General features: G+C 43.0%; 1 protein-coding gene across 8 annotated transcripts in view; it reads left to right on the forward strand.

Annotated features, from left to right (window-relative positions):
• Positions 1–11,594, forward strand: part of LOC125458680 (protein Shroom4-like) — a 137,918-nt gene that overhangs the window by 58,679 nt on the left and 67,645 nt on the right. For all 8 annotated transcript variants that reach the window (XM_059651444.1, XM_059651441.1, XM_059651448.1 and 5 more), the window contains one exon: positions 10,311–10,442. In XM_059651444.1, coding sequence (XP_059507427.1) covers positions 10,311–10,442 — 132 coding nt within the window. The remainder of the gene's footprint in view (positions 1–10,310; positions 10,443–11,594) is intronic.

Consider the following 11,594-nt stretch of genomic DNA (forward strand, 5'->3'; position numbering starts at 1 on the left):
ATTCTCAGATTTTGTTAACTTGCTGTCATCTCTTCAAAAACTCTCTAAAATGCAGTTTGGTTAAACTAGCTAAATCAAAAGGGCCTCATGTAATCAGAGATAATGGAGAATCCAAGATAACAAAGTGTGAAGCTGGATGAACACAGCAGGCCAAGCAGCATCTCAGGAGCACAAAAGCTGATGTTTCGGGCCTAGAGCCTTCATCAGAAAAGGGGGATGGGGAGACGGTTTTGGGTCTGGTTGAGTTGGAGGGGAGTGTGGAGCGGACAAGGGAGTCGCGGAAAGAGCGGTCTCTCCGGAAGGCGGACAAGGGTGGGGATGGAAAAATGTCTTTAGCGGTGGGGTCGGATTGCAGATGGCGCAAGTGTCGGAGGATGATGCGTTGTATCCGGAGGTTGGTGGGGTGGTATGTGAGGACGAGGGGGATTCTCTTAGGGCGGTTATTGCGGGGGTGAGGTGTGAGGGTTGTGTTGTGGGAAATGCGGGAGACACGGTCAAGGGTGTTCTCGACCACTGCTGTGGGGGGGGGCGCGGGGTGGGGGGGGGAGGTGTGGTTGTGGTCCTTGAAGAACGCGGACATCTGGGATGCGCGGGAGTGGAATGCCTCATCCTGGGAGCAGATGCGGCGGAGGCGGAGGAATTGGGAATAGGGGATGGAATTTTTGCAGGAGAGTGGGCGGGAGGAGATGTATTCTAGGTAGCTGTGGGGTCGGTGGGCTTGAAATGGACATCACTTTCTAGTTGGTTGCCTGAGATGGAGACTGAGAGGCCCAGGAAGGTGAGGAATGTGTTGGAGATGGCCCAGGTGAACTTGAGGTTGGGGTGGAAGGTGTTGGTGAAGTGGATGAACTGTTCGAGCTCCTCTGGGGAGCAAGAGGCGGCGCCGATACAGTCATCGATGTAACAGGCCAGCTTTACCTCTTTCATGGCTGAAATGGGTGAAGATATAATCACCATCCACATCTGTCTTGAAAATGTAGGTTGCCTGCCAGTGGGCATAGTGAAACGTTTTAGTTTATAAATATCTGACATTAGATTTGTTATAATTGTATTGAAGTCTTTCTCAGGGCTTTAAGGAAGTCGGGGGCAGAGGTATGTGCAGCGGCCAGTACTAAGGAAAGATACTAGGGAAGCTGAAAGGTCTGAAGGTGGATAATTCGGGCCGGATCAGATGGGCTACACCCGAGGATTCTGAAGCGGATAATGGAAGAGTATTGTAAAGGCTTTGGTGGTGAGCTTTCAGGAATCACTGGATTCCACAAGGGCCTCGAGGTCTAGGTGATGGTTAATGTAATACCTCTCTTTAAGAAGTGAGGGAGGCAGAAGATAGGAAATTATAGGCTAGTTAGCCTGACCTCTGTCTTTGTCTTTGTTAAGTTTAATGAGTCCATTATTAAGGATGAGATTGTGAAGTACTTGTAAGTGCTTGGTAAAATAAGGCTGAGTCAACATGGCTTCATCAAGGGGAGGTGATGCGTGACAAATCTGTTAGAATTTTCTGAGTAGGTAATAAGCACGTTAGCCAAAGAAGAACCAGTGGACTTGATCTATTTGGATTTCCAGAAAGCCTTTGACAAAGTTTCATACGTGAGACTGCTAAGGGTCCAAAGTTTTAGGGGCAAGATATTAGTGTGGATGAGGATTGCCTGACTGACAGAAGGCAGAGAATGGGGGGGAAAGGGGGTCTTTTTCAGGACAGCAGCTGGTGACTAGTGGAGGTTCGCAGGGGCCAATGTTCCAGTATTGGGACAACAACTATTGCCATTATACGTTTAACAACATGAAGAGTATGCAGTTAACGCAAAGGTAGGTGATGGGACAGGTACTATTGAGGAAGTGGGAAAGCTGCAGAAGGACTGGGACAGGCTGGCAGTGTGGGCAAAGAAGTGACAGATTGAATACAGTGTGGGAAAGTGTGAAGTTATGTACTTTTCATAAGAAGGATAGAAGTGTTGACTATTTTCCAAATGGGAAAAGGCTTTGGAAATCTGAGGCACAAGAGGACTTTGGAATCTCAGGATTCTCTTCAGGTTAACATGCAAATTATGAATGCAAATCCAATCCTTCGTTTTGAGAGGGCTAAAATACAAGAGCAGAGATGCACTGCTGAAGCCATATAAGGCTGTGGTCAGACCACATTTTGAATATTGTAGGCTGTTTAGGGTCCTGTGTCTAAGGAAGGATGTGCTGGCATTGGAGGGGATCCAGAGGACGTTCATAACAATGATCCTGGAGTGAAGGGCTTGTCATTTGAGAACTCTGGGTCTGTGTTCAATGTAGTTTAGAAGGATGAGGGAGGATATGATTGAATCTTACAGAATACTGAGAGGCCTGGATAGAGTGGATGTGAAGAATATGTTTCTACTAGGAGGGCCGATAAGGACTTGAGCCCACAGCCTCTGAGTAAAGGGATGACCCTTCAAAATTGGGATAAAGAGAAATTTCTTCAGCCTGGACTGAATTTCTTCAACCTGCGGAGAGCATTGGAGGCCAAGTCATTAGAATATATCTATGACCAAGATAGCCAGATTCTGAATTAATAAGGGGATTAATAATCGCAGGGAGAAGGCAGGAGATTGGGATTGAGAAATATATCAGCCACAATCAAATGGTGGAGCGGGTTCAACGGGCTGAATAGCTTAATTGTGCTCCTTTCTGTTATGGTTAATGGTCTAATTAATATTTTGGGAGCCTGGGTTTCACCTCCACCATAGCAGATGGTGGAATTTGAATTCAATTTAAAAAAAAGTCTGGAATTAAGCGTTAAATGGTGACCTTGAAATCATTATCGATTTGTGAGAAAAAGCCTTTTGCTTCATTAATGCCCAAGAGGGAAAGTAACTGTCATCGTTACTTGATCTGGCCTACATTTAACTCCGAACCCACAGTAATGTCGTTGACTCTTAACTGCTGTCTGGACAATTAGAGGGGGGCAACATATGCTGGCCTAGCCAGTGATGCCCATACCCTGTGAATGAATAAGTGGGTGTGAAGAGGCCACAGGGACTGGCCATTTAGCAAAGATGATACATGAGGTGTATCCAATTATATGGCAGCAACAAGTTCTTTTGCTGCTTTGACTGATGATGTTGGCTCTTCTGTCTGCAGATATCTTTTTTTTTTTAGCCTCGTTCTACTCCTGTCCAATATTGTGATCACCATTAAAACATAAAGGCTGAGTTACACTGCGCATAGAATCACACTAAATTTGTTCCACACCATGGTGTTGCAAGATTAACATATAAGAAAATAATGATAGGTGATTATATGCTAAAAATCAAAGTCCTGCTGCTCAAGATCATTTTATGGTTTAAGATTTTTTTTTCCCCATAACCCAGGCTTCAGTGTCAAAAAGGATGTGCTATTACTGAGCTTAATTTAACAAAAAAAAGGTCAATAGTTCCTGGCCCACCTTTTGATTCACACACTTCAGACCATTCCATCTCATTCTCCCCTTCAGATCTCTGTTCCTCAGACTTGTAGCTTTGCAAAGTCCTTCCGTCCTGCTGTGAAATGCAGCTGTGACATTGCTGACCTGTACCTCCCCACTTCAACACAGCCAGCATTCACTTGTCAGCGATTTTCTTTTAAGTTTTTTTCTTTTTTTTGAAAGCTCCTGATCTGCTCAAAACTTACTGAATTGCCAAAGGTACGTTTAATCCCATTCAGCAGCATGCAAATTATTCTCAATTGGCGTCCTGTCAATTCAAGTTGCCATGGGTTTGCCACTTTGCTGACTTCATACCGATTATTCAATCAGCTTTTAGTTCCCACCATAGAATCCTTCCTGCCCACTCGTGCCCAATTTTAAGGCCCATCCTGCCACAGGATTGTCCTGCCAGTGAAACTAAAGCCTACCTCCTGTTTCACCGGAAGTTCAGTTTTCTTTCTCTTAAGATTCATTTATGAAATGTGGGCATCTTTGGTTTTGCCAGTATTTATTGCAGATCGCTTATTCACGGAAGAACGTGAAGGTGTGCTGCCTTCTAGAAGCATTGTTGTACCTAGGGTGTTGTGACAGCCAAAGTGGTCTTAGGAAGGCAGTTCCAGGATTTTAAACCATTGGCAGTGAAGGAGCGAGATATAATTGCAAATCAGGATGGTGAATGGCCTCGGTGAATTTGCAGGTTGTAATATTACAACCTATCTGCTTTCCCTGTCCTTGTAGATGTTTGAGGTCACAGGTTTGAAAGATGCTGTTGGAGAAGCTTGGTGAGTTGTTGCACTATATCCTTAACGGTACGCACTGCTGCTGTTGTGTGTCCGTGGTGAACTGAATGACTACCAAAGGTGGTGGATGAGGTGCCATTCAAGTGAGTTGTTTTGTACTGGATGGTGTCAAGCTTCTTCAGTGTTGTTGGAGCTGTACGCATCTAGTTTTCTGTCACACTCCTGACTTGTGCCTTGTAAATGATGGATAGACACAGGAAGGACAAAAGGTAAAAGGATTCCCAGTTTCTGACCTATTTTTGTAGCACAGAGTATTTATATGACTTGTTCTGTTTAGTTTCTGGTCAGTGGTAACCGCCAAGCTGTTGGTAGTTGAGTATTCAGCAGTTGTAAAGATATTGGACAACAAGGGGTGATGGTTAGTTTTTTTTTCTAGTTGAAGATGGCCATTGCCTGACAGTTGTTTGGCATAAATGTTACTTGCCACTTGTCATCCAAGTTTGTTGCAATAGAGCAGGACTGCTTCAGTATTTAAGGATTGGAAATGGTTCTGAATATCGTGCAATCAGTGAACAGTCCAACTTCTGACCTTAAGATTGAGGGGGCTTCTACTGGTTTCCATACTGGGCTATTTTTGGTCTTTTGGTACTGTGTGTCAGTTTTCTGCAATGGCACAGACAAATTTAACGTCACAATGTGGAACATTTTGATTGTTGAGTTCTGCTTTAATTTGGGTTTTCACCTTGTTCAATTCTTTCTCCCTCATCTGCCATTCTTGCAGGAGCGTCAGGCAATAAGCTTTTCCCAAACAGACAGCTAACTACTGGGAAATGCATTGGCATGAAACAACTTTACAGCCATTTGTTTCTTTCTCTGTTCCACATTTGGAGGTGTTGTTTGGTGCTCTGTGTGGTTCCAGGGATACAGATAGCCTAAACAAACCTTAGTTGCTTTTCTTGGGTTGCGATCCCAGTGTTTTTGAGAATAACACTTGATAGGACATTAGAATGTTGCAATGACGACTAATACATATACATCTTCTGCAATTTCTTTTGTGCTTAGTGGTCAGCAACTCCGTTTTGAGTTGGCTTCATTTTCCATTAGACCCATGGACACTGAGGCTAAATTGTCAGAGCTCTCCGAGCCTTGGTGATTAATTACAAACATGGTGTGCCATGTCCACACTTTATAGGAGGAGGGAAGAAAATTGCTGAGGAGGGAAGAAAATTGCTAAGAAGGGAAGTTTGGATTCTTTTGAAATGACAGAAATCCCATGTCACATCTGTTTATTTTCATAGAACTGAAATGATTGGGAAGCAACACTGATTAAATCATAAAGATCAGTTTTCTCTCTTCAAAATATAAATTGTGTGGTAAACATTTCAGTACACACTTCTCGAGGGAGTTCAAGAATTCTTGTTATGCTGCTATTTAAATGTGGAACACAAAAAATAACAATGTGTTTCTTCTTTTTATGGACAGGAGAATTGCAGGAAATGGTTTCTGAGTTGGGCAGTTGAAATATCCTGTGTTTAAAATTTGAAAGAGGCCAGAAAGCAGCAGTGTTTTCTTAAGCTTTGCATTCAGATAGGACTTCCAAACTCATGCAATCATTTCCCCTCATCCAAACTTTTAAAACCGGGACTTTATTTTCAGGATTGCTTGATTTTTTTTTTAGAAAGCAGACTGCAACTAACTTATTTTACTGAATTATATTGAATTTACTGTCTTTCTGAACTATTTTGTTTTAGACAACTACTATTGGTTGCATGGGGGAGTTTGCCTGTGAGAATTCCTCCCATATGGGATATCGTGAAAGAGTTAGATTAACCTGAGCGTGTGATGAGAACTCCAATGAAACCAATGGTCCTGATATAGCTTGGGCACTTTTACATCAGTTATTTCTTTTTTTTAGGTCGTGAGAGATGAATAATCTTTTCTTCCCTCCCTATTTTTCAGTTCTTAAAACTAACCAGCTTCCTTGGGGTACCTGTGGAATTGATGCCCATGACAATATAGCACTATCACTCTGCTGTCCAGATAAGAAAGTTTATATTAATAATACCCATGCTCTGATGGTGAAACCACAGCACATGTTCTTCATTGCCAAGTATGAACAAAAAAAATGTAATTCCACTGGACCGACATAAAAACAAAACTTGCTAAATTGTTCAAAGAGGACAAGTAACATCTATGGAGAATGAAAAAGTTAGCATTTCAGATCGATTATCTTTCACCAGAACCAGAAAAAAATTAGAGATGTGTGGAGCTGGATGAACACAGCAGGCCAAGCAGCATCTCGGGAACACAAAAGCTGACGTTTCAGGCCTAGACCCTCCTTCAGAGAGGGGGATGGGGAGAGGGTTCTGGAATAAATAGGGAGAGAGACAGTATACCACATTGGCACATTTGCAGGTGAACATCTGCTTAATGTGGAAGGTCATCTTGGGGCCTGGGATGGGGGTGAGGGAGGAGGTGTGGGGGCAAGCGTAGCACTTTGCGGTTGCAGGGGAAGGTGTCGGTGGTGGTGGGTTGGAGGAGAGTGTGGAGCGGACAAGGGAGTCGCGGAGAGAGTGGTCTCTCCGGAAGGCGGACAAGGGTGGGGATGGAAAAATGGCTTGGCTGGTGGTGTCGGATTGTAGATGGCGCAAGTGTCGGAGGATGATGCGTTGTATCCGGAAGTTGGTGGGGTGGTATGTGAGGACAAGGGGGATTCTCTTAGGGTGGTTATTGCCGGGGTGGGGTGTGAGGGATGTGTTGCAGGAAATGCGGGAGACACGGTCAAGGGCGTTCTCGACCACCGCGTGGGGGAATGTTGCGGCCCTTGAAGAATGTGGACATCTGGGATGTGCGGGAGTGGAATGCCTCATCCTGGGAGCAGATGCCGCGGAGGCGGGGGAATTGGGAATAGGGGATCCTAAATCAGCCCAGTTCTTCCCCTCCCCCCACTGCATCCCAAAACCAGCCCAGCCTGCCTCTGCTTCCCTAACCTGTTCTTCCTCTCACCCATCCCTTCCTCCCACCTCAAGCCACACCTCCATTTCCCACCTTCTACCTCATCCCGCCTCCTTGACCTGTCCATCTTCCCCGGACTGACCTATCCCCTCCCTACCTCCCCGCCCATACTCTCCTCTCTACCTATCATCTTTTCTCTCCATCTTCGGTCTGCCTCCCCCCCCCCATTTATTTCAGAACCCTCTCCCCATCCCCCTCTCTGATGAAGGGTCTAGGCTCGAAATGTCAGCTTTTGTGCTCCTGAGATGCTGCTTGGCCTGCTGTGTTCATCCAGATTCTCCAGCATCTGCAGTTCCCATTATAACTCAAAAATTAAAGATGTGTTGACTGTATATCTACTGATGTTACTTTAGCTCCTACATGTAATTGGCCCCAGTTGCTCAATTCAATCAATGTCCTCCTGTCTGTAGTCTCCACTCATAAAATAATTCGGCACAAATGTCCAGTCTCCTTACAGTAGGGTGCATTCCATAGGAAGAAGGATCTCAATCGTCATGAGTCAACAGGATTGCAGACCACAAGAATGCAGACTTCTGAATCTCAGTTGACTAAGTAGCATTTTCCGGGAAGTAAAAGGATGGGGTTGTTTGTTATTTGCAGACTTCATCAGCATTTGGGAGAATTTGGCATTGACTTGCAGTCTAAATGTGAATAAAGCACCCTTCTGAGACTGAGTGTGGTTAGAAGTTATATTTGCACAATCCATTTCTCTTTGCATCACTCGGTTTAGTAATTCCTTCCAGCCAGCATGATGTTTTACTGATGCACCTGTGCTGATCGTAGTTCAGTTCCCTCATTCTTAACTCTAGTTTGCGGAAGTGTTGTGAGAGAAATTTATATTGGAAAAAGTGAGACCAACGATAAACTCTTTAAATCTATCAGTGTGTTTATTTTTAAGTGAAAATACTTCAAAATTTGCCAATTTTCAAGAGGTACAATTTTCACTGACCTGACATTTTGACCTGAGCACCATCCACGTATCAGCCTGATGTGGAAATATACCACTGTTCCTTCACTGTCACTAGATCGAACTCCTGGAACTCCTTCCTTAATAGTGTAGAGATACACTAAGTGGGCTGCAGCAGTTCACCGCCATTTTCTCAAGGGCAACTAGGGATGAGCAACAAATGCTTGCCCAGCCAAGAACGCCCACACCCCCAAATCAATATAACCAATAATTCAGCTAGTCCTTGCAGCCAGAGCCTGTATTTCTATATTGCTTACATCATCAAATCTACTAACAAAGTACTGTGGTCTTTTATTGTGTTTTGGGTTTCCTGAACTTTTATGTGGCAAAAGATACTTTTAAATCTCAATATCATGGTGACCCATCCACTTTAAATGGGGCCTCTAATGGTGGAGAGTGCAAGGTTTTGAAACTAACACTTCAAAATCATGTTCTGTGATTCTGTAACGATGGCTCAAATGGAATTGACTTAAAAAGTGAGAGTGCTGGGTGACACATTCTTACATCATAGTGGGCTCCTTATATTTCAATTGTAGATCCTTGAATATTTCCTGAAAACATTTGGAATAATTATTGGCCTTTTGAATTAATAACAGGCACTGGACCTGCTTTAACAGTAATGACTGAACTCCTGGTATGAGGCAGGTGTTGACTTTGCTTTCACCTGCAGATGTCAGCCTGAACGTCTCAATCTGAAATGTGTCCAGTAAGCAAATTGCCCTGAGTATCTGACACACTAATCCATACTGACTGAGAAGTCTACTGTTATTTTGCTACATAGTTCAGAGCTCAGAATGCTTTGTGTTAAAGAAGGATTGAGGACTCCTGTTCAAAGGAATATCGTTGTCAAAAAAAAAGAAATTTTTATTTTACATCTGTTTGGGGAAAGAAAATTTGCACGCCATTTTTCTCAGAGTTGTATCATATGTAGACTGGACTGTTATACATTTTTATGTTTCTAACGCTGCATTTTTGTTTACATGTTCCATTTAGCTAGCGCAGAGATGGTTAGCGCAGTGAAAGATTTCCCTTGCTTCAAGATTTAGATTTAGATTTTATTGTCACATGTACCCAAGTAAAGGAATATAGAGGTACACTGAAAAGTTTTCAAAGTCACCATTCTCCAGTGCCATCTTCGTAAGCAAAAGGCAGTATTAAAAACAGAAGCAGAAATTAAAACAAACAGCCAAAAGGAAAGGAAATGTCCAGATCACTCCATCACCTCTGCCACCAGTTCTTGCCGACCGAAAAACAAAGCCATAAAATCTATATCTCAGTCCACAAACACTTGGGTGTCCCAAGATCCTGCACACCACCATAGCCAAAAGGTCAGATGGCTCTGCCATTGTGTATCCAGACAGCAATGTCCTGGAGCCACACTACTATTGCTGGAACTGTGTAGCCATTCTTCGGAGGAGGAGAAATTGAGCTGAAGGATAATAGATATGGACTGTTGCTGGAGTCCATATTAATGGCGCAGCAGGTAGAAGCTGTACTGAGTGTTGTGTCAATCTGTGGAGATATAAAATTCCTCACATTGACAAATTAGGTTTTTTTTCAGGCAGATTAACGATTTTGTGTTACAGGTTGCTTTATTTTGACTGAGGGAGAAGGAAATTAGCAATGTTCCCTCTTCTGACCACAGTCTAGTGATGATTGTTAGAAAATGCATCAGTCGGGGGAGTTGTTTTTGATTATAGGAAGATCCTTGCACATGAGGTAAGATGTTGGAATGTTGCAATACCTGAGCAACTGTACCAAAATGAGGGTCACTACATTAAAGGAAAACTTGAGGAAGCTGCTGAAACTGCACTGCACCTAGTAACACCCAAAAATTTAAGAAAACTATTAATATATATGCTAAAACTAATTTCAATGTTCATTTGTCTTAGCAACATACTGATCTTGGATTTCTCAGCAGCTTTTATGTGCAGAGTTTAGTTGATTTTTGTTCTTGTGACAAAAAGTATTAAACTTGCATTGGTGCATCCAATTTTGTGCCTGTTGGCCATCTCAAGGTGCTTCCAAGCTAGATCAAGTACTTTTGAAGTGTTTGGTAGCCCAATAAAGTCTACAAATAGAAGTGAATAAATAGTACACGCAATTAAATGCTACATTACCTTGCATCTACAGCTTACGTTTGTGTGCTTTCTTTTAGGAGGAATGGTCCAGGCATACGACCTTACACATGGCATTTAGCCAAGTCATCAGAGGCACAGCCTGAGGCCGCTATGATGCACTATTCATCAGGATGTTTCAGCTTGTCATGGCACTCAGGATATGACACCAGGTGAGTCTTACGGACTGTTACTGGAAATGGTAATCAGCATTGTTATTGTGATAGGAATAAGTATGGGAATAGGAAACAGTTAAGCTATTTGCTAAATATTTCACAAAGTACCTCAGAGCAACACAGACTAGAAATTAACCAACTCAAATCCTGCTGTGAGTCCACCAATGCAAACTGGGGTGATAATTGCAGGGCTACATAGTTGCAGTGCTCCTGAGCTAGGGAAGAGAAAACCAATAGGATTTCTGCTCCTCATTGGTAACTAATCTGGGACCTGGCTGTAAGTAACTTGGGGTTAGGAATGGATTAGATTCAACTCTGTCCACTCACGTGAAGAACTGTCACTTGGAGGTATCATTGGTTAAACAGAGTTCATAATAAATCATCCCGTACAGGAATACAATAGAGAAAATGGGGGATAAATGTTAAAACAAGTCTTGGAGTGTAGGAATGCTGACTATCTAGCTTTGTTTTGTTTGGATGTTCATGGCTCACCGCTGGTTGTCTGTGTTGCTGGCGTAATAGGAATCTTTGTTTTGTGTTAATTACACAAGGACCCTGTCACATGCAACATCATGGAAACTTGTTTTGCTGAATGCTGAAGAAGCTGGCGTCAGCTGACAACTAAACTTCATTACGTATTTTAATTTCTGTTTTAAACCACTATTTTCATGCTGCTTTTGAAAGGTCATGCAGAATTAAAGGGAGAAGTTGGAAGAGAACATTACCAAGGTGTGGGGGTGGGTGGCCTTTGATGATATTGGCAGCCTTTCCACCACAACGAGAAGTGTATTTGAAGTTCAAGGATGCACTTTAAGTGGCGAGTGCAATCAAGACAAATTCCACCTAGATGTTAGAGACTCTGTGGGTCACCAAATGACGTTGAATTCTGTCTCCTTTACAAGGTATTCCAATCCTTTTACTTCTGAAGGTCGGGTTTGGACTGCCCACAAAAATCTCTCCAATTCAAACTGCTTCAACAACTTCTCCCAGATGGATATTTCGATCTTTTTGCGGGACATTGACTTCTCTAGAGCTTTTGATGCTGCTGGTAGTCTTTGGGTAATGACACATTACCAACTTTTGTGAAGCATCTAGTTTTACCCAGCTTCTGCTGAATTTCTGTTTCACAGTCTTTCTCAGTCTTTCACA

This window comes from Stegostoma tigrinum, chromosome 15 (genome assembly GCF_030684315.1).
Source record: "Stegostoma tigrinum isolate sSteTig4 chromosome 15, sSteTig4.hap1, whole genome shotgun sequence".
Classification (NCBI taxonomy): Eukaryota; Metazoa; Chordata; class Chondrichthyes; order Orectolobiformes; family Stegostomatidae; genus Stegostoma; species Stegostoma tigrinum.